General features: G+C 40.3%; 3 protein-coding genes across 4 annotated transcripts; 1 reads left to right on the top strand and 2 right to left on the bottom strand.

Moving 5' to 3' along the window:
• The first annotated feature begins 11692 nt into the window (after positions 1 to 11692).
• Positions 11693 to 13229, top strand: LOC122042086 (AT-hook motif nuclear-localized protein 25-like). The gene has a single exon (XM_042602024.1). It carries the CDS (start codon positions 11967 to 11969, stop codon positions 12879 to 12881), a length of 915 nt encoding a protein of 304 aa, XP_042457958.1. The 5' UTR covers positions 11693 to 11966; the 3' UTR covers positions 12882 to 13229.
• A 280-nt stretch (positions 13230 to 13509) lies between these two features.
• On the bottom strand, positions 13510 to 17751 carry LOC122042085 (thioredoxin reductase NTRB-like). Of its 2 annotated transcripts, XR_006129157.1 has the most exons (3): positions 16452 to 17751; positions 13916 to 14112; positions 13510 to 13821 (listed from the first exon to the last, which is right to left on the bottom strand). XR_006129157.1 is itself a non-coding variant. In XM_042602023.1 (2 exons), the coding sequence occupies exons 1-2, from the start codon at positions 17626 to 17628 to the stop codon at positions 13751 to 13753; spliced, it is 1248 nt and encodes a 415-aa protein (XP_042457957.1). In that variant the 5' UTR covers positions 17629 to 17751; the 3' UTR covers positions 13510 to 13750. The 2 variants fall into 2 exon arrangements, 1 of the variants encoding a protein (XP_042457957.1); XM_042602023.1 differs by lacking the exon at positions 13916 to 14112.
• Positions 17752 to 17889: 138 nt separating this feature from the next.
• On the bottom strand, positions 17890 to 22532 carry LOC122042087. Its single transcript, XM_042602025.1, has 9 exons — positions 22275 to 22532; positions 22034 to 22203; positions 21899 to 21961; positions 21781 to 21800; positions 21648 to 21692; positions 21122 to 21189; positions 19761 to 19903; positions 18289 to 18377; positions 17890 to 18195 (listed from the first exon to the last, which is right to left on the bottom strand). Exons 1-9 carry the CDS (start codon positions 22345 to 22347, stop codon positions 18060 to 18062), a joined length of 807 nt encoding a protein of 268 aa, XP_042457959.1. The 5' UTR covers positions 22348 to 22532; the 3' UTR covers positions 17890 to 18059.
• Between the last annotated feature and the right edge of the window lie 84 nt (positions 22533 to 22616).

Below are 22616 nucleotides of genomic sequence, written 5' to 3'. Positions count from 1 at the left end.
TGAAGGTGAAAAAGGGAGTGCGGTTTCAAATAGAAGTGTGATACATCCCTAGGATCGAGAGTATCAGGCCGCTGCCATGATCAAATCCCCACAAGAAGCTAAAAAGACGAGCAGAGAAACCGGATGGAAAGAAGGAAGAGGCGAGCGTGGATTGGAGACCTCGTTGGGTTGGTTCTGTTGGCCAAAACCTACACAAAGATATATGGTACTGCCTCACCCATACCCTTCCAGTTTTTAGTTTTTAGCCCACAGAATAATAAAATTAACAAAGGGCAAATTTGTTTATTTATTTTTGGGTATATTGATTAATTATGAATTTGTAATTCGAGGTATAAATTATTTTCATTTATATAAATCCATATATTAAAAAGTCACATAAAAGATCTATGACTTCGGATGCTTGATTTCAAAGTTTTACTATAAAGGGCAACGACGCAAGAGCTTGCAGTGCTTTTCCCTCCTCGACGGACAGCGACGACGTCGATGAAGAGATTGAAGAACCATTACCTCCTCTTGGTGCTTTGAGTAAAGCTCTCGTCCGTGCTCGTAATCGGCCAAGGGCCAGTTCGCGTTGACCATGGCGACGAATTCGAAGAGCTCCCCTGCCTCTGTTTCGTTGCGTCGCAACTCTGCACCGGGAAATCCGGCTCGCAACCTTCGCACCGGGAAAACCCCGTCGGAATACAGCGTCGCCCGCAGGTAAACAATTCGCCGGCGAGACCGGCAACCCACACGACGGTGAAGTTGACGCAGGTGTTTTTTCTTCTTCTTTTCCCTCGAACCAACATACATGCTGCAGTTTGTTTGGTCGAAGAGGAGTCGGCTGCCGTCATCGCCGGTGTTAGCCCCCCAGCACGTGGAAGCTGGCGGCACGGCGGCGGCGTGAAAGCTTAGGTCGCCGTCTCACACACTTTTATATTCGAATGACGATTGACGACTACTTCGGCCTCATTAAGACTAGGCCGGGCCGACTACTTCGGCATCATTAATACTGGGCCGGCCTAGCGATGATCGATCTATTGGACATTAGGTTGGGTTGTTCGATGTTATATTCAATTGTTATCCTACTGAATGACTAGATGGAATATTAGCGGTACCTTGTATATCTTTTAGTTTTATTTTTTACTATATTATTATATATATTTAAATACGACAATTTATCAAAATACATACTTAGATTTTTAAATTTATCAAAAAAAAAACATACTACTTTATCATTTATCAAATAACGTACCTGATCCGGTAGTAAGAGTGGGCCCCCCCTTTCTTGCAAAGTCAACGCCAAGGGGAAGTCACCGGAACAGCCGCCCACCCAGAGGAGAGTGTGGTCCGACCGGACGGACGGCCGTAGACGGCCGGTCCGATTGGACTGCCGGCCGGTCGATGGAATCGAGTACCCGGAGGGGCTCAGTTAAAAAGGTCATGGACCGAGCTGACCTTTTGACCGACCACAGTCATAAAGCACCCCTGTTTGTTAGTCTCCACAAAGCACAAGTAAACCACTGCGGATGTCCGGTCGGATGTTTAGGTATCTGTCCGCTCGGATTACAAGTTTGGAGCAAAGGAAAAGGCCAGAGGATTTCTTTCTTTGACAACCTGTAGGTTTCACGTGTGTGCCATGCTCCAAATCTTGTGACAGGGGATTCTGCTGTCCCATCGAGGGCATGCTTTGACTGTAGCGATATGGGTCAGGTAAACTTTCTGACAGCCGCGTACCTAGGAAAGGACAGGTAAGCTTTCTGACAGCCGCATACCTAGGATAGGACAGAGGACACTTATGCACCTTGGTACGCGTGCCCAAACCTTTCACAGCTCTATATAAAGAACCTCAGGTTTCATCGACGGGGGATTCTGGTACGTACTCTGAGACTTCGGGAGCCACCTTGTTCATCGTGATTTACCTGACTTGAGCGTCGGAGGGTCGTCGCTGGGAATCCCCTTCCCGGCTCGACTTCTGTGCAGGATAGCCGGAGCATCTCGACACTAGTTGGAGATCTACATCAGCGAGCCTTGGAGCGCCACGTGCCCAGCGTCTGTTGACTTCTGGTTCGGACAGGATCAGTACCTTTTTACAATGGTCTTCCTATTCTATTCTCCTGACAAATATAATTGATTTTTTTTTTCTTTTGTCATTTCTCTCTCTTCTTTTTCCTACTATGCATGCAATGTATCTTCTCTTTCTTTCTTCTTTTTTATCTTCTCTTTGTTTTTTTTTAATTTTTTTCTCAAACATGTTATAAGAAATCAAACCCACGTTGGGTGTGATGTGAGCTTGATATGGAGAGATATCAGGCCTAATAACAAGGAAAAAAAATAAAAAAGGAAAAAAAAAAGAAATTTAGATTTTTCAACACTTCTGGTCCACTACTAGAAACGCCGAAAATAATAATGGAGAGCATATTTAGACTTCTTACAATTTTAGAAATCTACAAGACCTGAAATGATGATTGCAATCTGAGGTCTCTAAGTCGATCAGTAGGTTTTGACCGAAACTCACTGATTGATCTAGAGAGCTTCGATTGCACTCATTTCAGTTCCTGTGGATTTCTAAAATTGCAAGGAGTCCAAATATACTTTTCATTATTATTTTCGGCATTCCTAGTGGTGGACCAGAGGTTTTGAAAAACCTAAATATCTCTTTCTTTCATTAATTTTTTTTTTCTAGTGGGTGCAATCAAAGCTCTAGGTCAAAATCTCTCTCTTTTTTTTTTTTTTTTATTAGGCCTGATATAAAGAAGTATCAGGCCCATGTTAGGCCTGATATCTCCTCATACCAGGCCTAATATGGGTCTGATATCTCCTCATATCAGGCTCAACGTGGACCTGATATTGGAGATATCGGGCCTAATAATAAAATAAAAGAGATTTAGGCTTTTCAAAACCTCTGGTCCACCACTAGGAATACCAAAAATAACAATGGAGAGCATATTTGGATTCCTTTCAATTTTAGAAATTCATAGGACCTGAAATGACTGCAATTTGAGGTTTCTAAGTTGATTAGTGGGTTTCGGTTGAAACTCATTCATGGACTTAGAGAGCTCCGATTGCACCAATTTTAGTTCCTGTGAATTTCTAAAATTGCAAGGAGTCCAAATATTCTTCTCTAGGTCTAAATCTCTCTATCTTTTTTTTATTAGGCCTGATATGAAGAGGTATCAGGCCCACGTTGGGTCTGATACCTATTCATATCAGGCCTAATGTGGGCCTGCTATCTCTCTATATCAGGCCCAATGTGAACCTGATATGAGAGATATCTGGCCTAACAAAAAAAAAATAAATAAATAAATAAAAAAGGAAGAAAGAGAGATTTAGGTTTTTCAAAACCTCTGGTCCACCACTAGGGATGTCAAAAATAACAATGGAGAGCATATTTGGACTTCTTTCAATTTTAGAAATCCATAGGACCTGAAATGGCTGCAATCTGAGGTCTTTAGGTCGATTAGTGGGTTTTGGTCAAAACCCACTGATGGACTAAAGAGCTCCGATTGCACCCATTTCAGTTTCTGTGGAATTCTAATGTTGCAAGGAGTTAAAATATTCTATCTATTATTTATTTTAACTTCTAAAAGATGTTAAAATATAATAAGAAAGAATCAGCAAAATATTCCCCGTACGTTTTAGATTTTTCAAAACCTCTGATCCACCACTAGGAATGTCCAAAATAATAATGAAAAATATATTTGGACTCCTTACCATTTTAGAAATTCACATAAACTGAAATTAAATGTAAATCTGGACGTGTGGAAGTCCGTTTAAATATTGGACGTTCCGAATGATAAAAATGAATCGAGATGTCTATATATATATATATATATATATATTTATTCAATTCAATTGAAAATCCGACTTTTTATATAATATTTGTCTTTTGTCCATTCATTTTTATACGTTTGCACGTCAATTTTAACATTCTCAGCGCTTTAACTCACTCAAAAAGAATAAATCTATTTATTTATTTATTTATTTTTATTATTATGATTCGATAAAACTTAATTATTAAGCGTAGCAAATTTCTCTTGCGAAAATGACACCCCAACTCAATTAGTCGCCTTGATAATACAAAACATAAATACTCATCCAACACTATTTAATTAAGTTCGTGCCCGGGAAAAAAAATTAAATTAAAATTAAATTTAGAATAAGTTATTTATGATAGAGCGTCAAATCCCACAAGAAAAATTTGCGGCGTGGGAGTCATTGGAACCGGCAATGAGCCCTGCAGTTGCTCTGGCAATCGTAGAAACAGGGGCCGTCGCAGTGCATGGGGCAGAGAAGCTTCATCCCGCCGCACCGCCCCCTGCCGGAGCACCGCGCGTACTCCCCGACCCTGTACAAGCTCGAGCTGTAGTTATGCCGCCGTCCCCCACCGCTGTAGGCCGCCATTCCCACTCTTCCTTCTCTGCTCTGCTTATTTCTCCTGGTTTCCTCTCCGGCACCTCCTCCTCCTCCTCCTCCTCCACCACCACCACCTCCTCCTCCGCCTCCGCCGCCTGCAGTGCCCCATCCCCAACCATACCCCCATCCCCATCCCCAACTACTTATACGACCTCCGGTTCCTCCGCCTCCTCCGCCACCGCCACCGCCACCGCCGCCGCTATCATTGCCCCCGCCCCCGCCGCCACCACCACCCCCGCCTCCTCCTCCTCTCTCCCCACCTCCGCCGCCGCCGTCAATTGGCCATTGCCTTCGCTCGTCGACGCTATCCCCGAGCCGCGGAGCGAGGCTGCTGCTTCTGTGGACGATGCCCGAGTCATCGACGGCGAGGCAAAGCGCCATGGCAGAGACTGCGAATGTAGAAAGGAACACGAACCCCCGCCGTGAAATCCTTCCTCCCGTCGGTATCCTCATCGGGCACGTTGCTCGGTCACTTGTCAATGAGCTACACTTTTGTAACAGCGAAGCTAATGATGTGACAGTGAAGCGACAAGAGATAGGCGACTCGATTGTTTGCATTCTACTCTTCCCAACACTTCATCTTCTTCCCCTTCATCATTGCCTGCTTAATTCTCGAATTCCTTTTCTGTAAAATATATTTGTATTCTCGAAATCAATGATTCTGAATGAAGATGGATACGCATCAGCTGCAGGTTATGGAATTGACTCGATTCCTCTTTGTCAGACATCAAGATAATCGGCTTGTGTGCCTCGAGTGGTTCCTCGCAGCCTTTTCTTGCTGCCATAGCTCATGAAAGGCGAGCGACCTTCATTTCCAGTTCACTTGCAGATGCCAATTGCAAGTTTTCCTTCCAAGACAAGGAAAATGATGAGAAAAATCTCAGTCGTCTGCCATGAGTTTCATGATCATAAAAAAAGAAGCCTTTCATTTTACCTCTTACATCAGTCAGATAACTAACGATCGATTGCTATTCACATGATCATGATTGTTGAAGAAGATATACTTTTGGCCTAAAAATTCTTAGGAAAAAAAATTCAAGATGTTCCAGAATTCAAATCAAATCCTCTGTCCTAAGATTCTCGTGTCCCCGTGTTTTCTCATGATCGGACGATCATGACATTGTCGTGATGTACACTGCATCCTTGAGATATAATTTAGCTTGTCCGATTGAGGAGGGGACACTGAAATATAAAAATCTTGAAACAGAGGATGTTATCTCTCAAGAATTTGATGCCTTCTACCGCCTTAACTGAACTTTTTTTGAAAAAAAAAAAACTGTAAACATGATGCAGAAGGTCAGGTCATTGTAAAAAGATCTTAACTTTTAATACAGACTAAATCACGGGACATACAATCGGGTGAAACCCGTAATAGCTACGTTTTGGGCCTAAAAGATGTAGTATGAATTTATTTTGATTAAATCTAGAGGTATGTGTTTTGATGATTTCATGTTTTCTCTGAAATTCTTATTTGAAAACCAATCTCCAGAATAAATGTTATTATGTTCGGAGTCAAACCACCATTCGAGCAGTGATCTTTTCCTTCATTGCTCATGCAAATTAAAGACTCCTCCAAACTCGTCTACTAAGTAAAGGATCTGTGTCAGATGAGAGGAAGAAGAGTGATCCTCTTAGCTACTACTTCCGGTTTTACTTATTTCAAGCCCATGCTTGTTCTTGCTTGCTATTTAAAACAAGTCAGTTCAGGATTTCATCGACGTGCATTAAATGCCACATCGTTCCCTTTTTTATGTTCATCCCTGAGAGCATCGCATTCCTTAATTAAGAGCTCTGATTAACACAAAAGATGCCTTTAATATCCTCTCTTAATTAATGCCAAAAAGCCACCTTCTTCCCCATCAGCATCTGGTATTCTGGTTAAAGGATTGGCTTTGGGCAATTAAATTAGATATGCAGTTTATACATCACTATGAGACGAGATGATGGATTAAGGCCGGTAAAAGCATGGAGCTGCAAGTTGCAATCATTCCTATCCACATGCAAATTAAAGGTATGCATCAGGATTTGAATAAAAATGGATAATTAATTAAAAAGTGTGGTGTTGAAAGTCATAGTGGTTAATGATTAATTAATGGGAGGTGGTGGATCAGGTCGGAGGAGGAGGACAAGCGGCCAATGGGACGCACATGGCCTCCCACCGCCGCCGGCGACATGGCAGCGCCGCGCCGGTCAATATGATAATTAATTAACACATATTATACTATATTGTATTGGATTGGATTGGATTGGATTGTCAGGTGAAGGGCTTATTCCTGCAAATGCCTAGCTCGCCTAATTAATTATATCATGGCTTTCAGTTAATTTGTCAAACTTTTCTATAAAGAAATGAAAAAAAAAAACCGGTGATTGTTTTAAAATAGAGGTGTAAATGGACCGAGACAACTTGTTCAAATTTATTTATGAGCTTATTCAAACTTATTTATTGAGCTCTAGGTTGTTTTTTTAGCCCAGATATCTAACTTTTGTGATCCCACTCATTTTGGATCTTACAAATCAGCCATCGAGTAAATTTGGATAGCCTAGATGAGTGTTGATGGACTGTCCAATATTACAAGTGATTTGAATACTGCAAACGTTTGATATGTCCAACGAGAGGATTAAACCCCTCGTTGCATGGGTATACCCCTCCCCCTGCTTACAATCGCACTGTGCCCTGGGGCGCAACTCTTGTTCAATTTTTTTCATGTAATGATTAAGTTTTGCCCCCGGAGCTATGGTATAGTGCTTAGACATTCAAGTGTGGATCTCAGGAATCTCAGGGTTGAGACTTAGCTGCGGCCCATCTGAGGGGTCAACTTTCTTAGGTTTGTCATCCTATTAGAGAAAAATCTCTGCAGTGTGTCGCAGTTGGGATTCAAGTCGTAGATGTTTGATTAACCACTCTGAGGACCTAACTACTTCACTATAGCCCTAGGGCAACTCAAGATTGTATATTTTTTTAGTTGGTATCAGGTGTCCAACTTACGCCAACTAATTTTGGGATGATCGGTTCGACTTTACAGAAGTTTTCCACTGACCACTAGGGTAAATCAGAAAATGCTTACAACGGGTGGCTTATTAAGCAAGCATTCTTAGGTCAATCGTCCGTTAATAGAAGTTCATTCGTTAATTCGTCGAAATTGGGACTCGATTCTTAGATGTCTGAGAAACTAAAAAGCGTTTTGCCATGGTACCATTGCCCAGGGGCAACTCAAGGTTGTTCATTAGAGGAAAAGGTAAAGTCGTCACCTTAGCAACCCCTATAGGACTCTCTGGAAGATAGTAAATCACGGTGCAGTTGCCCTAGCGTAGCGGCTCTTTGCATGGGGAGGTCAAGCACCTAATGAAGCATTTGCATCTATTGAGAATTGACTCCAAAACCTATTGGAAACCACCAATGTAGGTAAGTACCAACTACGCTAACCTATTGAGGCAACTCAAGGTTGTTCATTAGAGCAAAAGATGATATCGATCATCCCAAATGGCCTAGTATCGTCGGTCCAACAATAAGATACAAACAAATTAATCATAGGGGCATTCTGCCCTAGCGCAATGGTCATTTGCATGGGGGAAGTCAAACACCCAATGATGTTGTTCATTGAAGCAAAAGGTGATATTGATCATCCCAAACGACCCAATATTATCGGCTCCATGGTAAGTTATAAGCAAGTATATTATCAGGGATATTTTTCCCCCAGCACAGCGACCCTTTGTATACAAAAGGCTAACAATGTATTTTACACCCTTTGAGAATTGACCCTAAGATTTATTGGAATAAATATCCATACAAATACTAACTACACCAACTCGTAGGGGCTTCCAATGAAATTGTTCATGAACATTGTTCCAAGTTTTTAATTGAGCTCAATTATCAACTGGTTATTCTTATCTTTTACATTAAAATCTATTTATTCAAAATTTATATTGATACGAGATGTTACAGGCGGACTCAGATATAACAAGACAGTGAAGGTCAAGGTGACATGATAGTCAAAGTCAAGGGGAGATGTCAGCCAATGTGTCACTCTCCATAGGGCTTTGATCTTTGCCCAGTGCTAAGGCCTTCAGTACAAGGACTACTGGCCCATGAGCCAGTCGAACTAGGGGATCTAGTGCTCCATTCCTATATTAAGATATCTATTACATATTCAATCATTCAATAGCCTAGCTACCGATTTTAAGGGATATCTAACCTACCACAGAGTCGGTCAGTCATACATCCGGGTGGAGTAAGGGGATCCGATTTCCCACTCAAGACAAGTCTTTTAGCATATGACTGATCGACCCTATTGCCGGTTAACCCTATGGGTTTTCTTACATGCCAGTCCTCCATATAGCCGATTGATAATAATTTCCGTTAGATTTATATAGCTCAGCATGTTCGTTGCTTATACATATAGAAGATAAAAATGTAAAGCAATCCTCCTTATAAGCTCGGTCGAACTTCCAAATCTCAGGTTCTCACTTCAAAGGTAAGTCTTCGATCATATGAACGATCAGCTTAAAATACTGATCGAATCTCTTGGATTTAGTTCCCCATTTCTTAATGGTAAGTATCCCAGCATATAACCGATCGATCATAGAACCGACCAAACCTAAGAGACTTAACTTCATATTACTTCTAGAGTAGATCTCCAGCATCACCTAGTGTATAATCGAGCGACTTAAGAGAATGACGACTATATAGTTAGTCAGTTTAAAAATTCGATCAAGATACATTTAGCAGACAACATGATTAGAGAATCACAACAATCTGTCAGAGTAACAACCTCTTGTTAGAGAATATTCCTCTATTGTAATATGAGTATTCACTAGAACCCTCTTCGAAGGTGACTTTATACTTTTTATCAACCGACATACTATGATATGACAACATATTTCTTCAACTATATATATATATATATATATATATATATATATATATATATATATATATATTGTTTTTAATATTTTTTTTATAAATTAATAAATAAATGTATTCATAAATTATAATGAATGTTAATCAACCAACTTATTCAAGCTTATATAACATCAATTTTATTTATGAACGTTTTATAGTTAATCTTTCTTGACTATTTTCTTTAACACAAGTAGATAAAACAAAATGAAAAGTTGTACCTTCAAAGCTTTAAGAACACTAAAAGACTTAATTAGAAAAGAAACCTCTTATCTACTAATCACAAATGTATGACCACTTTTTGTTTAATTGTTACCAAGTTATAATTCTAAACTCTTAAGAAACTCTAAAAAAAAGAGATGTATTTGGCAATATAACTAATTTGGTCTGAACCTTTTTTTGGCCTAACATCACACTAATCACCCCACATAATGTTGGATTACATCATTCTCCAATAAACAAGTGATGAGCTACTCAAGTCCACTTAGAAACCAAAAAGATTAACACCTAACAAACTTATCCTAATTACCTATCCTTACACTCGCAAACGAGCCTAGATTTTCTTCATTGCATCAAGTCATCAGCTCCGCTATTTTACTCCTCATTGATGCTACCGACAACCCAAAAAATAGTATCTATTTCTAGCAAAGACAAATGTTCTATCTCGAAAATAATATTTTCAATCTTACAAGAATCACTAATTTTTTTTTAAAAAAAATCTTTCTAGAGGCTAAGTAACAAAGTAATAATTGATTAATCATCTACCAGTTGAGTCATGTTACTTACATTGTGATTGGTGACCTTGCTTAACGACAACCCCAAATGGGATTAGTCTTAATTAATTAATTAGCAAAAAACAAAGAACACAACTGGTAGTGAGAGGTTTAGGGACAATTTTAAGGTGCGCATGAGGAGGACAGCATCTCTTAACACTGACTCATTAATTTAATGCCCTCTTGCTTTTTGCCTTTTTCTATGTGCTTTGGCATCCATTAACCTAATTAATTATACTCTTAAGCATCTCAGCAGGCCGCAAGATATGGAGCTTCTTGCTAATTAATTTGTTTAATTAAGTACAAGAGAGGAAGAAGGATGCTTAATGTTTATATTACAGAGCTTGCACTAGTAAATAATTGAGCTAAAATGATTGATGATGGAAACAAGAATTTAAAGCATACATCCAAATCCGTATCAATACAAAATAAGATTCATGCTACAAAAATTATCATCGTCGTCTACACAATTTGGATATCTTGTGTGAAAATGCAATAGATAAATCTTTTGTAAGTTGCTAGGACAAATCTTCTAGTCCACAATTACAGACTAGAAGATGATCTGCTACATGAATTGGTTGATTTTAATGGACTCCACCTATTTAACAGGTGAGGTCCATTAAATTCAACCAATTAAAAAAAATGAATTATTCTCTGATTTGTAAATTATGGATAAGAGGATCTCGCCTGGTTGCTAGAATGATAACGTCGTATCCACCTCACTAATGAAAGATGTGGTTTTCTCTCTCTCTCTCTCTCTCTCTCTCTCTCTCTCTCTATATATATATATATATATATATATATATATATATATATATATATAATTCATCCTTAATATGTAAACTCATATTCAATAAATCTAGAATATCTTAACTAGATCACTTTATCGGGTTTGATTCAATATGAATTAACATATAAACCTATTAATTGAGAAATTAAATCCAACAATGGTCACTTTGATTCAAATAGAAATCATCTTCCAATATCTCGTGTATTTTTTTACAAAATATTTTTCTATGAAATAAACACTAGAAGATCAAAATCTTATATTCGAAAACAAATAGAAAGATTCTTCTTTGGTTTGGAGTTTTTAGATTGGACTAGTCAAATAGTAGATACAAAAGTTAATCAATAAAATAATATTATATATATAATTTGCACCAAATCCATGGGTTCAACTCTACTGAATAAACTGATCGAACCGCTTTCGAAGTTCGTGACCGAACCGGTTGAACCCACCTAGGGTTTGAAAACATAGTTTGTCCTACCAATGACAAAGTTGTCCACATGACCGTCGTGAAGTGCCACATGAACCCACGAACTCCATTCCCCCCCCTGGTCCTAAATAAAATAAAACCCTAAACATATCATCTGGCTGGCTGTTGCACCATCAACTTAATTAATTATTTTCTTGACGTGATAGCAGCATTAAAATTTACACAATCTCTTTAATTAATTAGTATGTGCAGTTCTGTCCAAAATTCATAGTAAAAAAAGTTTCTTGTTTTCGTTCAACTGTAACAGTAAAAAAAAAGGGTCAAATCCATTTATTTCTTCTTTCTACCGCATTAATTTCTTAATTAAATATCATATTTTTTTTGCTAATTAAAAAGTGTATATATATCTCATATTAAACGAGAGCAGATGATGCCACTTGCTCATTGGCGACGACTTCTCTTTTCACTCTCTCCTTTCTTCTCCGTCGTCTCCATTTCGCCTCGATCTTGTCAAGAAGGAATAGAAAACGAGATCGAGATCTTTCTTTGATAGGATGGGTTTGAGATGGTAAAAATCTTATCTTTTGGATTTCTTGGTATTAAAGGAGTGATTTTTAGGTAGAAGATCGACGGAGAACAGAGAAGCTGGCGAACAAGTGGTGGGAACGGGTAGATGCGGCGGCTATGGCCGGAATGGACTCCAGAGGGGGTGGTGCTGGAGGTGGAGGATCTTCGTCGGGGTATCTCCACCACCTTCTTGGCCCAGCGCAACCGCCGGCCGCGTCCTCCTCCACGCATCTCCCTCCGCACGAGGAATCCAAGGTGTCGCCGGAGGAAAGCCCCGGGGCTGACCAAGGCGACGGAGAAGGCGACCAACCGTCTTCCTCCGCCGCTGGCTCCGGTGGCCCTCTCCGTCGGCCCCGCGGGCGCCCCCTCGGTTCAAAGAACAAACCGAGGCCGCCGATCATCGTGACGCAGGACAGTCCCAACGCGCTCCACTCGCACGTGCTGGAGGTGGCCGCCGGCGCGGACGTGGTGGAGTGCGTGACCGAGTACGCGCGCCGCCGCGGCCGGGGCGTCTCCGTGCTCAGCGGCAGCGGCGCCGTCGCCAACGTGGTCCTGCGCCAGCCCGGAGCATCCCCGCCTGGGAGCTTGGTGGCGACCCTCCGGGGGCGGTTTGAGATCCTCTCGTTGACGGGGACAGTCCTGCCGCCCCCGGCCCCGCCTGGCGCTGGCGGCCTCACCGTGTTTCTGTCGGGAGGCCAGGGGCAGGTGATGGGAGGGAGCGTGGTGGGCCCGCTGATGGCCGTGGGGACGGTGGTGCTGATGGCGGCGTCGTTCTCCAATGCGATGTACGAGCGGCTTCCTCTGGAAGGCGAGGAGGAGGCAGCGGCGGCGGCGGAGGGGGGACAGCAACAAGGCGTCGGCGGGCTGCAGTCGCCAGGAGCCGTCACCGGCGAAGGCGGAGGCGCGACGGCCGGCGTCCCTTTCTACAATCTGGGAGGAAGCTATCAGCTTCAGGGCCAAGGCGACGGATTTGACTCCGGTTGGGGCGGCGGCGGCAGCGGCGGAGGCGGCAGCATCCGGCCACCGTTCTGATTCCAGCAAAGAGTCCAATCAATTCCTAGCCACTTCCTCTCCTGCCGTGATTCCCTCGTTTAATTTCACATTGGCGATCGATTAATTTATCAATGTATTGGAGTAGTTCATCATGTCAAAGATGGCGCCTGTTTTGCATGCAAGTGTTGAAGCTGCAACATTGCCTTTAATGCCGATTGCCTGCATTTTGAGTAGCCCATGAGGGACAATAACAAAGAATCATTAAACCTCTGCTGTTTTCTCTCCTCCTCCTCGTCCTCCTCCCCCTCCTCCGAGTTATGGAGGAAGAGGAACGGAGGATAGTCAAAATCAAAGAAAGCTAAATGGAAAAAGTGGCAGTTATGTTTGTCATTTACTCGTTCAACATGCATGTGATTATGATATTGTGGTCGCTTCCAAGTCGCAAAGTCCAATCGCACCTGCTCAAAGCTTCGTTGCTTCGTCAAATGCTGCCTGTTCTTGATTAAAGGGGAAACTTAACCAGCCTAATTTCTCTATTTCCATTTTCTTTCTTTGACCCGCTAGTTGTCATTTTTCTCCAGCTCTTAACGACAATAATTTGCGATAAACTGTAAGGATGCTTTTTTTTAACATCATGAATGATTCATCGAATGTCAATTCTTCCCACTGAGCATAATCAAACACTTGAATTTCACTGCAAATTAAATGAATATTCATTCCGAGATGCACAGGGAATGCGTTTTAGTGCATGAAATCGACACCTTTAACACAGTGTGAGAATGTACCAATATAATCCAAATATGACAATTGAAAAGTTCATTTTCAAACAATCTTACTGCTCTTCGAAGCTTTCCTTTCTGGCTGAAAATAAGTATCTTTGGAGATTGTTTCAGGGCATCTGAAGATAGTCATTCAGTGTTTGGCTCCTGAGCTCCAACCTCCTGCAAATAATGTTCCGCATCCAAAGCAGCCATGCAACCTGTTGAATTTTAAGAATAGCACTGCATCAGCATCAGTGTGGAGTTGATTTAAAGGGGGAAAATAGTTCCTCAAGGTGTGTTAAAAAATCCTACATTCTTCTCATATTACTCTCTTAAGTGTGTACAAAAAGCTATGTGTTGCCACCACTCTTCTTCCTTTTCCTCTTCTTCCTTCTTTCATCCCATATTCTTCTCCTCAGCGTGACTTTTCCTCCTCTAATTCCAACCAAGGTAGGTTCACTACAATAGCTAGAGGTTTGCCTCTGATGCTAAACGATCCAAGGGATGTGCTACACAGAGTGGAAATCTCAATTCTTGCATGTAAAAAACATTTTATTGCATTCAACTGCAACATTTGTTTACCAGAGTTGTGAGGTATATCTATAAATGTATTAGTAAGTGCTATGCTAATTGATTATCCAGGAATAATAAAGCAGCATTGGCAAATTGGTTGAACCAAATACAATAGTAGTTTTCGATTTACACAATTACACCTCAAATCTTGTCAAGACTCACTTTCTAAAATGTATAAACCAGCATTCAATTTACTTTTACCCTTTGGGAAAAGTTATAACGATCTTTAGTAACTGATATTGGTCAAAAGAAAAGGACAAGACTGGCAAACCAACATGCCAACACATTTAATCATTCCAATTTGAAGTCTAGGGGAGTTAATTGAACTCAAAACCACTAGGATGTTTTGGGAGAATTCAAAGTTTGGCCAAAGTGACCAAAGGATAAACCATCATATGAAATTAAAGATCAACTTCCTAAGCCTTGATAAACACGTAAGAGAGGATAAAACAAAACTATCACCAAGGCATAAGAACATTTGGTAAAATGATATATATATATATATATAGGAACATTTTTGGTAAAATGATATTTGAGGTGTAATTGTGTAAATCAAAAATTACGTTGGTGCTGGTCTCGATGACTAGCACCACCAACTTGAAAGACCAGCACCAGTTGGTGGTAGTTTTAAAGACCAACACCATGGTGCTGGCTTGCATGTAAGAGAGATACTTGCATACAAAAGAGAGAAAAAAGTTGCATGTAGATGAGAGAAGGAAATAAAAAAAATGAGTAAAGGCCGCATAAGAGCATCCAAGCATCCATGTTGAATATCACCCACAGTTGTGCAGGGTAAGTTGTGTGGAGTATATATATAATGTGACAATCAATCCACATGAAGACAAAAACATGGTGTATGTTTAAAATTTTAGCTGGCTTAGGAAAGAGTATATAGAATGAGAAACTTAAAATCCAAAAACAAGGCTAAAAAGCATCCATATACTCTAATTGATGTAGTAAAAAAATGGTTGAATTAATTATTAGTTGCGATATAACCTTACATATAGTCCAGTGAAGATAAAATTCATGCAGCAAACTTTAACTTGTTGGAACAAATATGGCTTCCTGATGATAATGCTTTGACTGACGCTTTATTTCTTTTGCCATTGCCATCATCTGTGTGCTACTTGTGGGAAGAAATTGTTAGTATTAACTCTAAGAGTCAATTATGAGATGATTGACACATTCGGATTAGAATCATTGAGTTAAACTCAAGTGAATCCAATCATATGGATTCAATCTAATCCGAATTAGACTTGAGTTAGACTCAAGTGAATTCATTCACTAAAGAGGATTAATGGAGATTAATGAAACATTAGAAGAGTTAATTTCGAAATTCATTCAATTTTGAAATTGAATTCGAAAATGAAAAGTTCAAAAATGGTCTTAATGGAATGTTAATGCTCATTAAGTCTCATTAAGTGAATTCATGCTCATTAAGTATTTTCATTAGATGAAATACAAAAGCATTTTTTTTTTTGAGTGTGAATTCATTCTTCTTCTTCTCCTCTCTTTCTTTGGTCGAAATCTATTAGAGGGTTGCTAGCACAACCTTAAGTGTTGGTCTTCTCCATTTTCTTGTGTTCGTGTGGATACTGAAAGAGGCACAAACACATAATCGTGCTGAGATCCTAGCTGTCGGGAGATCGAGTACACGCATCAAAGGTACAACTCCCTATCATGTTAAAACTTAGTATATGTTTCTTCCTTCGCATGGATCTTCTGATAGGAATTAGATGTTTTCCGCTGCGCTTTCTACGTGTTTAGCGCCCTAGTTCTTTACAGAAATTGCTTGATGTACAATTTCAATGGCTAATTTGTGTACTATAGATAATAAAATTCAAGTTTTAGAGGAATTGCTGCAATTTGTTAACCAATTGTTCTGTAGAATAAGGTTAGTTGTCTTACACAAATCATTGAGAAAATATAACCACGAAACCTATATGATATAATAAGGTTATTGCTACATAGTAAAGCTTTTCAATGTCAAACTCTTATGAGATTCAATGAGACAGTAAAAATAAGTCTTCATAGTCAATCTACTATGACCAACCTAAGAGAAAGTACAAGGAGCACGCAAAATATAAGAACATCTCGGTGAAGGAACAATAAAAAGTTGTGACATGCATAAATACATTTCTTGTCCCTATCAACAATGCAATCGGGAATGAATATCAAGCCAATGCTCATTGGTGTTCCTTCAGCAGGTTAATTAAACTTTTCGTGTGTTTGAATTAATATAATTGAAGTGAGACAAAAGCAAAGAATAGTTCACCTGATCCAGCAGCTGTGATGGCCTGCCGGTACTTCTTATCTTGCACGTCCCCTGCAGCAAAGACACCCTTCACGCTGGTGTGAGTCGTCCCCGGCTTTGTTACAATGTACCCATCGGATCCCAGTTCCAGCTGCCCTTCAAGGAACTTGGTGGCTGGCTCATGGCCTATTGCGAAAAAGAGACCAGAGACCTTGAGGTCAGAGACCTCTCCACTGACCACGTTCCTCACCTTCACGCCAGAGAGAGTTCCCTGGTTCTCCCCGTAGGCCTCCACTACCTCTGAGTCCCACAGCACCTGAATCTTTGGGTTTCCGAGCGCCCTCGCCTGCATGATCTTCGACGCCCTGAAAGCGTCCCGGCGGTGCACAATGTAGACTTTGGATCCGTACTTGGTCAGGAAGTTGGCTTCTTCCATAGCTGAGTCTCCGCCACCGATCACTGCGATGGGGTGATTCCGAAAGAGAGGTGCTGCCCCGTCGCAGACCGCGCAAGCAGATATTCCCTTGTTCCAGAACTCCTCTCCCCCCGGAAAGTGAAGCCGACGTGCGACGGCGCCAGTGGCGACAACAACAGCGTCCGCCTCGACAGCGGTGGAGGAGGAGAAAACACGAAAGGGGCGGACGCTCAGGTCGACTTTGGTCACGGTCTCTGTGAGGATCTCAGTTCCAAAGCGGACAGACTGCGCGCGGCACCGGTCCATGAGCTCGTGCCCCATGATCCCCTCAGGAAACCCTGGGAAGTTCTCGACGTCGGTGGTGGTGGTAAGCTGGCCGCCGGGGGCGATGTCGTTGGCCATCCATCCCTCGAAGAGGACAGGCTTGAGCTCCGCCCGGGCAGCGTAAATCGCCGCCGTGTGGGCGGCGGGGCCACTCCCGATGACGCAGAGCCGGGTGCGAAGCGTCCTCACGGAGCCATCGGCCATGTCGGTGGAGGATGAGAACCGCCTATTCTGAGAAGAAGGGGAGGCAGCTGCCGCAGAGGTACTGGATGCTCCGGCAGAGGCGCCGGCAAAAGCAGTGGCTTTCTTGAGGAAAGCAGATAGCTTGGAACGGAGGCTCATGGCATTGACAAAACCCTTCGCTATGGCTCTCATGCTCCTCTTCTTGCTCTTCGGAGGGTTGTGACGGCGCTGCAATTGGGCCGGGCCTTCTAATGGGGCTCTGCTCCATTCATCCATCGAATTCTTTCGAGTTCTTCAACTATTTTTTTTTTCTAAAAAGAATTCAGGAAATGTGTCTATCTTGTTGATCATTAGTAGGTATGTGCAAGGCTTGCTACATTGAGAATGAAGTATTTGATTATGCAGTTAAGTATACTTTACATGTCGGCTAAAGAATGAAGGAACGAATAGAGTAAGAGTTGGTTTAGTATCTTTTTTATTTTTATTTTTTTTCGCATAGATTGTTTCAGTTGGAGTCTCTGAAGCAGAGAAAAAACAAAGAGGAAAATCACCTTGAAACACTTAGAGAGAGCAGAGAACTATAGAAGTTTCTCGCTCATGAGTGCAAGTTTGGCCATTTTCGTTCTTTCTCGCTGCTTATAGAAAGATGAACGTTATACCTTACCAAAGTTTTCGAACCAGTTGCCACCTAAACAAAAAGGGTAAATTTAGCTAGTTTCGATCGCTTCGGGTCCTTCCATTGCTCCATCTTCGATGTTGTTTAATCCACAACTGGGGCAAGTGCACTTCCTTGCCATGTCTTCCCCGAGAGAAGCAACTACCTTTTCCAGTTCAGGTGTCCGCTTGTTCCTAGTTAATGCCACAATTGTGAAAAAAGATTTTTGAAATTATTATTGCATTTTTTTTAAAATTTGATTCATATGTGCGAAAGGATATTCTGCTAGTTCTTGCAGCTGTTTTGTTTCTTCCATGATAGCCGACATGAGAAACCATCTTCTTTCAGCATGGGCAAGCCCTTCACAAGCCTGCACGAATGTGGATACCAGCAAATGGTTAGTAATTCCATTACTCATCAAATCCTACAACAGATGGAAAGAAATGGAGGGCCTAGCTCAGTGGACAGGATAATATAAAACAAACAGGATCATCAACTTCAAGCAAACCAAAAGTAAATAAAAAAAAAAAATCATCTGTATATAACATACTTGGAGGCAGAAAATTGATATAGAAGACTACAATCTTATTATAAACGATTTTGTCAAGTCATTACAGCAGAGATCATGCGCGGAGTTAGAAAATGAATAGAATTTCACTTTCTAAAATGAAAAATAGAATAACTTATAAATCATTATGCAGCTGCATAATTACTTTAGGACTCTAGAAGCAAGCTTACACACATTGTCACATAATATGCTAAAAGCAATGTGCGAGTGGAAGCTACTATGCTACTATTTTTCACATCTTGATCCCAGTAATGATACTTTGAAAAGATAACTAATTTAGCTAATATGTGCAATACAAAGTTTATATTAAAAATATTTATATGCTATATCCAGCAGCAAAGGTAGCAGAATTATTGAAATACTCGAAGTTGAGTGTACACACGCATTGAACGCAATGCTTGAATCCAAGGTTAGACACTGCATTTTTTATATTTTCTTAAAACATGTAATAGAGAAGACCTTGTCCAACTCAGAGTGTTGGTGTTAAAGTGTGGGTGTCCAACATAAGTACAAGAGGAATAGATTAAAAGTCCAAATATAAAAGGTATATTAATCATAATTATAATCTACTTCCTACCCCAACAATCAATCAAATCAGTATTTACAAATATGCTGAATGAAATGCCAAGCCAAACGCACACATCATCAACTAAAAACAATGAAATCATCATATTGTGCTGGTACAATCACAAAAGTAATAGAACAAATAATTCTTTGATTTTTGGCATGTAATGTATAGATCGCCATGCAACAAATTCAAGTTCTACAACGTCTATACTAACATAGATGATGTTTGTTGTCAGCTGTGACATAACTGCAAAATAGTATACCACTACGAAAACTATCACTGATTATTTAGCAATAGGGTATGAATAAACTGAAGATGCATCTATTTCCCTTGCACTTAGAGGAAGATCAAATTACATGGAAACATTCAGGTTATCTGAATGTAGAGCATCCACCGCATAGAGATCCATCTACAAAGAGCACTCAGATTCCCAGAGCACAATTGCCAAAGACATTTTAGACAAATGGAAAGAATAAAAATATTTAAAATTTCCTAGGACTAAGAAACAGGTTAAGTCTAAATGCAGATTAAAAGACATAAAACAAAGAACTTTAAATTCTATATTTCTGAAACATGGGAATTGAAGTACATGCAAAATTAAAGAAATCGAAACTAACCTTGCTATAATTGTGTTGTTCCTTCTGATATTCTGCTTCCAACTTTTGCATCTGATCTTTGAGATGAGCAATATTATCTTCAATACCTTTTAGTTTCAGCATCTCTTGCTTGTCGGATACTTCGGATTTAGAAACTATTTTGTCTGTTTGAAGGCATACAAGATTTAGATTAAAGAGCAACTTAGCAAAAGTTAACTGTATATGATCATTACAAACCTCTATTTAGTCAAAAAGAAATCTGCATCACTATAGAAAAATGCAAATTCATTTCTTGTACCTTAGTCATTACAGTACATAGGAATGAAACCAAGTTTTAGGTAAACTCTCTATATAATACACTTATATACCCTAGCAAATAATCAACATCTGACGCCGCTAGAAGGAAAGAGAGATAAAAGAACAATCAAATACCAGCCCTTGAAAGTTAAGAAAAGAGGTTTAATTATCAACATGGCTAAAGGATGCTAAATCACTTATTTCATCAGGGGTTAAGCTATAGTGTTCTACTGTAAAGCTGAGTAATTTAGGATAGCTAGCAAATCGTTAGAGAATCCATAAGGCTAGATTCTTTTATCTAGTGAGTGCTCAATTCTGAAAGATGACTTCAATAAATCATGTTAGTAAACATTAGGAGCAAGTTGCAAAGCATATATTAATTCATTGGAAGATTATGCATGATAAGCAAAGTCTAAATCCACTAATATATTCAATAAATGATAGTTTAATGAAACCTGTCTTGCATAGAGCTCAATGTAATTGGGACAAAATGACTTCCTGATGATCATAGTTTATGGAAACTTCATTTTCTAATCTAAACTTTAAAATTTCTAATATAGAAAATTATCCTCTAACAAAGTACATTATTAGGGTCCTCAATGAAGTACAAAGTTCAAACAGTGCCATAGTCCCATTAGTTCCACTATTCATTTCAGTAAGTATTTACTTTTAGTTCTTCTCATGATGCAAAGATGATGAGCTAATGGTTAAGGAAACAAATAAAATAGATAGCTAACTTAACCATACACATTTGAAATTTTTGAAAAACTGTGGAGAAAAAGAATTACATCTACCATGAAACTAATGACACATTTTCACAGAGAAGAATGAGCAGAACTTTAATAAATTAAAACATGAGTTGATAGCAACTTCATGTAAATTTTTTATTTGTCAATATTGTACACATTAATTGGCATAAGAGGTACTAAATGTTGCTATAGAAGCTCAAACTTAGACACCTCACAAAAACAATGAATACCATAACAGGATTCACCAATAAATCATGGAATCAAAGAAGATACATGTTATGACTTAAAATCACAATGATAGAAAATCCATGAGTATGGTAAATCAAAGCCACTTGCCATTTTCTTTTGAATATGGTCCATCATGCTCATCTAGAAAAGCATTCGCAATCATCTCTTGCAAATGCCTGAACAAGTTCCATTATATGAACTAGAATTATTATCATGAATAAATCAGTATCAAAAGAGGAGGTCTTGAAATGACCATTTTAGAACTACAACATCACAGAGAGCATTGAGAAAAAGAAAAACTGTGCATTTTAAGCATTGTTACAATTATTACTTTTCAGCAAGAAATATTAACAATTCCAACCCACTCGTTCCAATACAACATGACTTCTCTTGTGTTAATCCAGATTGACCAATTTGCGGCAGGGTCATTTGTTACAAGTGACAACGCAATCTGATTGTGACTGCTAAATAATGTCAGATAAGCAGGGGGCAAGAAAAAATTTCAAAGGTTTTTAGAAATCTATGTGCAGTATGAAATCTCTCCGCTCCATCCACCTATGCCTAAAGAAATTTGGGCCGAAAGATAAAATACAAGTATCGATAAAAAAAAAAAAAGTAACGAGATTTAGCAAACCTTATCTTCTTGTTCAGCTCGCACATTGCCTTAATGAACTCGTCCCTGTCTCAGAAAAATGTGTGATTCAGTTCCCCGTCATACATCCCTTGGTATATAAAACACACACAAAATGACATGAAAATGGTATTACCGGTCAGCCCCCTCTTCACTCTATTTTACACCGTCAGGCAGAACGATAAGAATAAATAACTACGTTACGGTTTGAATAAACCAACTAAAGTTCATGAGAGAATGAGTCCGGCTCCGACCTTGAGTGCATCCACATTGGAACGTAATTTCAGTATCTCCTCCTGCAGCAGACCGATCCGAGCCTGCCAAAAAGGCGTCCTATTAGATCTTGGCATAAAAGATCAACGCACGACCTCGAAGATTAAAAGAGGCACCTCCTGCGCTTGGATCGAGGCATCAATCATGGAGAGTTGGAACTGCACCCCCTTGAGCTCCTGCTCAGCCGCCTCCTTCGACTCCTTCAATTCCTCAAGATCAGCGTTCGCGGCGGTCAGTTCGCCCTGTAGGTGGGCGAATCGCTTCCTCAGATCCGACACCCTGTGTTCTGAGATGCGAAGACACCGATTGAGCGAGAGAATCAGTGAAGCAGGATAACGGAGAGAGAGAGAGAGAAACCGTCTTGGGATTTTTCGGAGGCGAAGTTACGGATGAGAGCGAGAAATTGCTTCTGCGATTCACCGCCGGCCATGGTTCAGCTCCAGCCTCCAGGCGAAGTGAAGTTCGACTAGAGATTTAGGTATCGGCGGCTTCTTCCCGCCCTCTATATCGGCTGGCAACATGGAAAACTGGAAATGGTACGGACTCCCTATCACACGGACACTGCACGTGCACGCCATATCTGGGTTGTTTCATTCAAATACTTGGAAACCGAACCGAACCGAACCGCGTGGAGTCACTGGTTCATTAGTTGAACCAGTGTGGTCTAGTTGTTATCCGATCCAAACATTAACCTGGATA

This window comes from Zingiber officinale, chromosome 2A, assembly GCF_018446385.1.
Source record: "Zingiber officinale cultivar Zhangliang chromosome 2A, Zo_v1.1, whole genome shotgun sequence".
Classification (NCBI taxonomy): domain Eukaryota; kingdom Viridiplantae; phylum Streptophyta; class Magnoliopsida; order Zingiberales; family Zingiberaceae; genus Zingiber; species Zingiber officinale.
The sequence above is the reverse complement of the archived record's forward strand: the minus strand, read 5'-3'. Positions and strand labels throughout refer to the sequence as shown.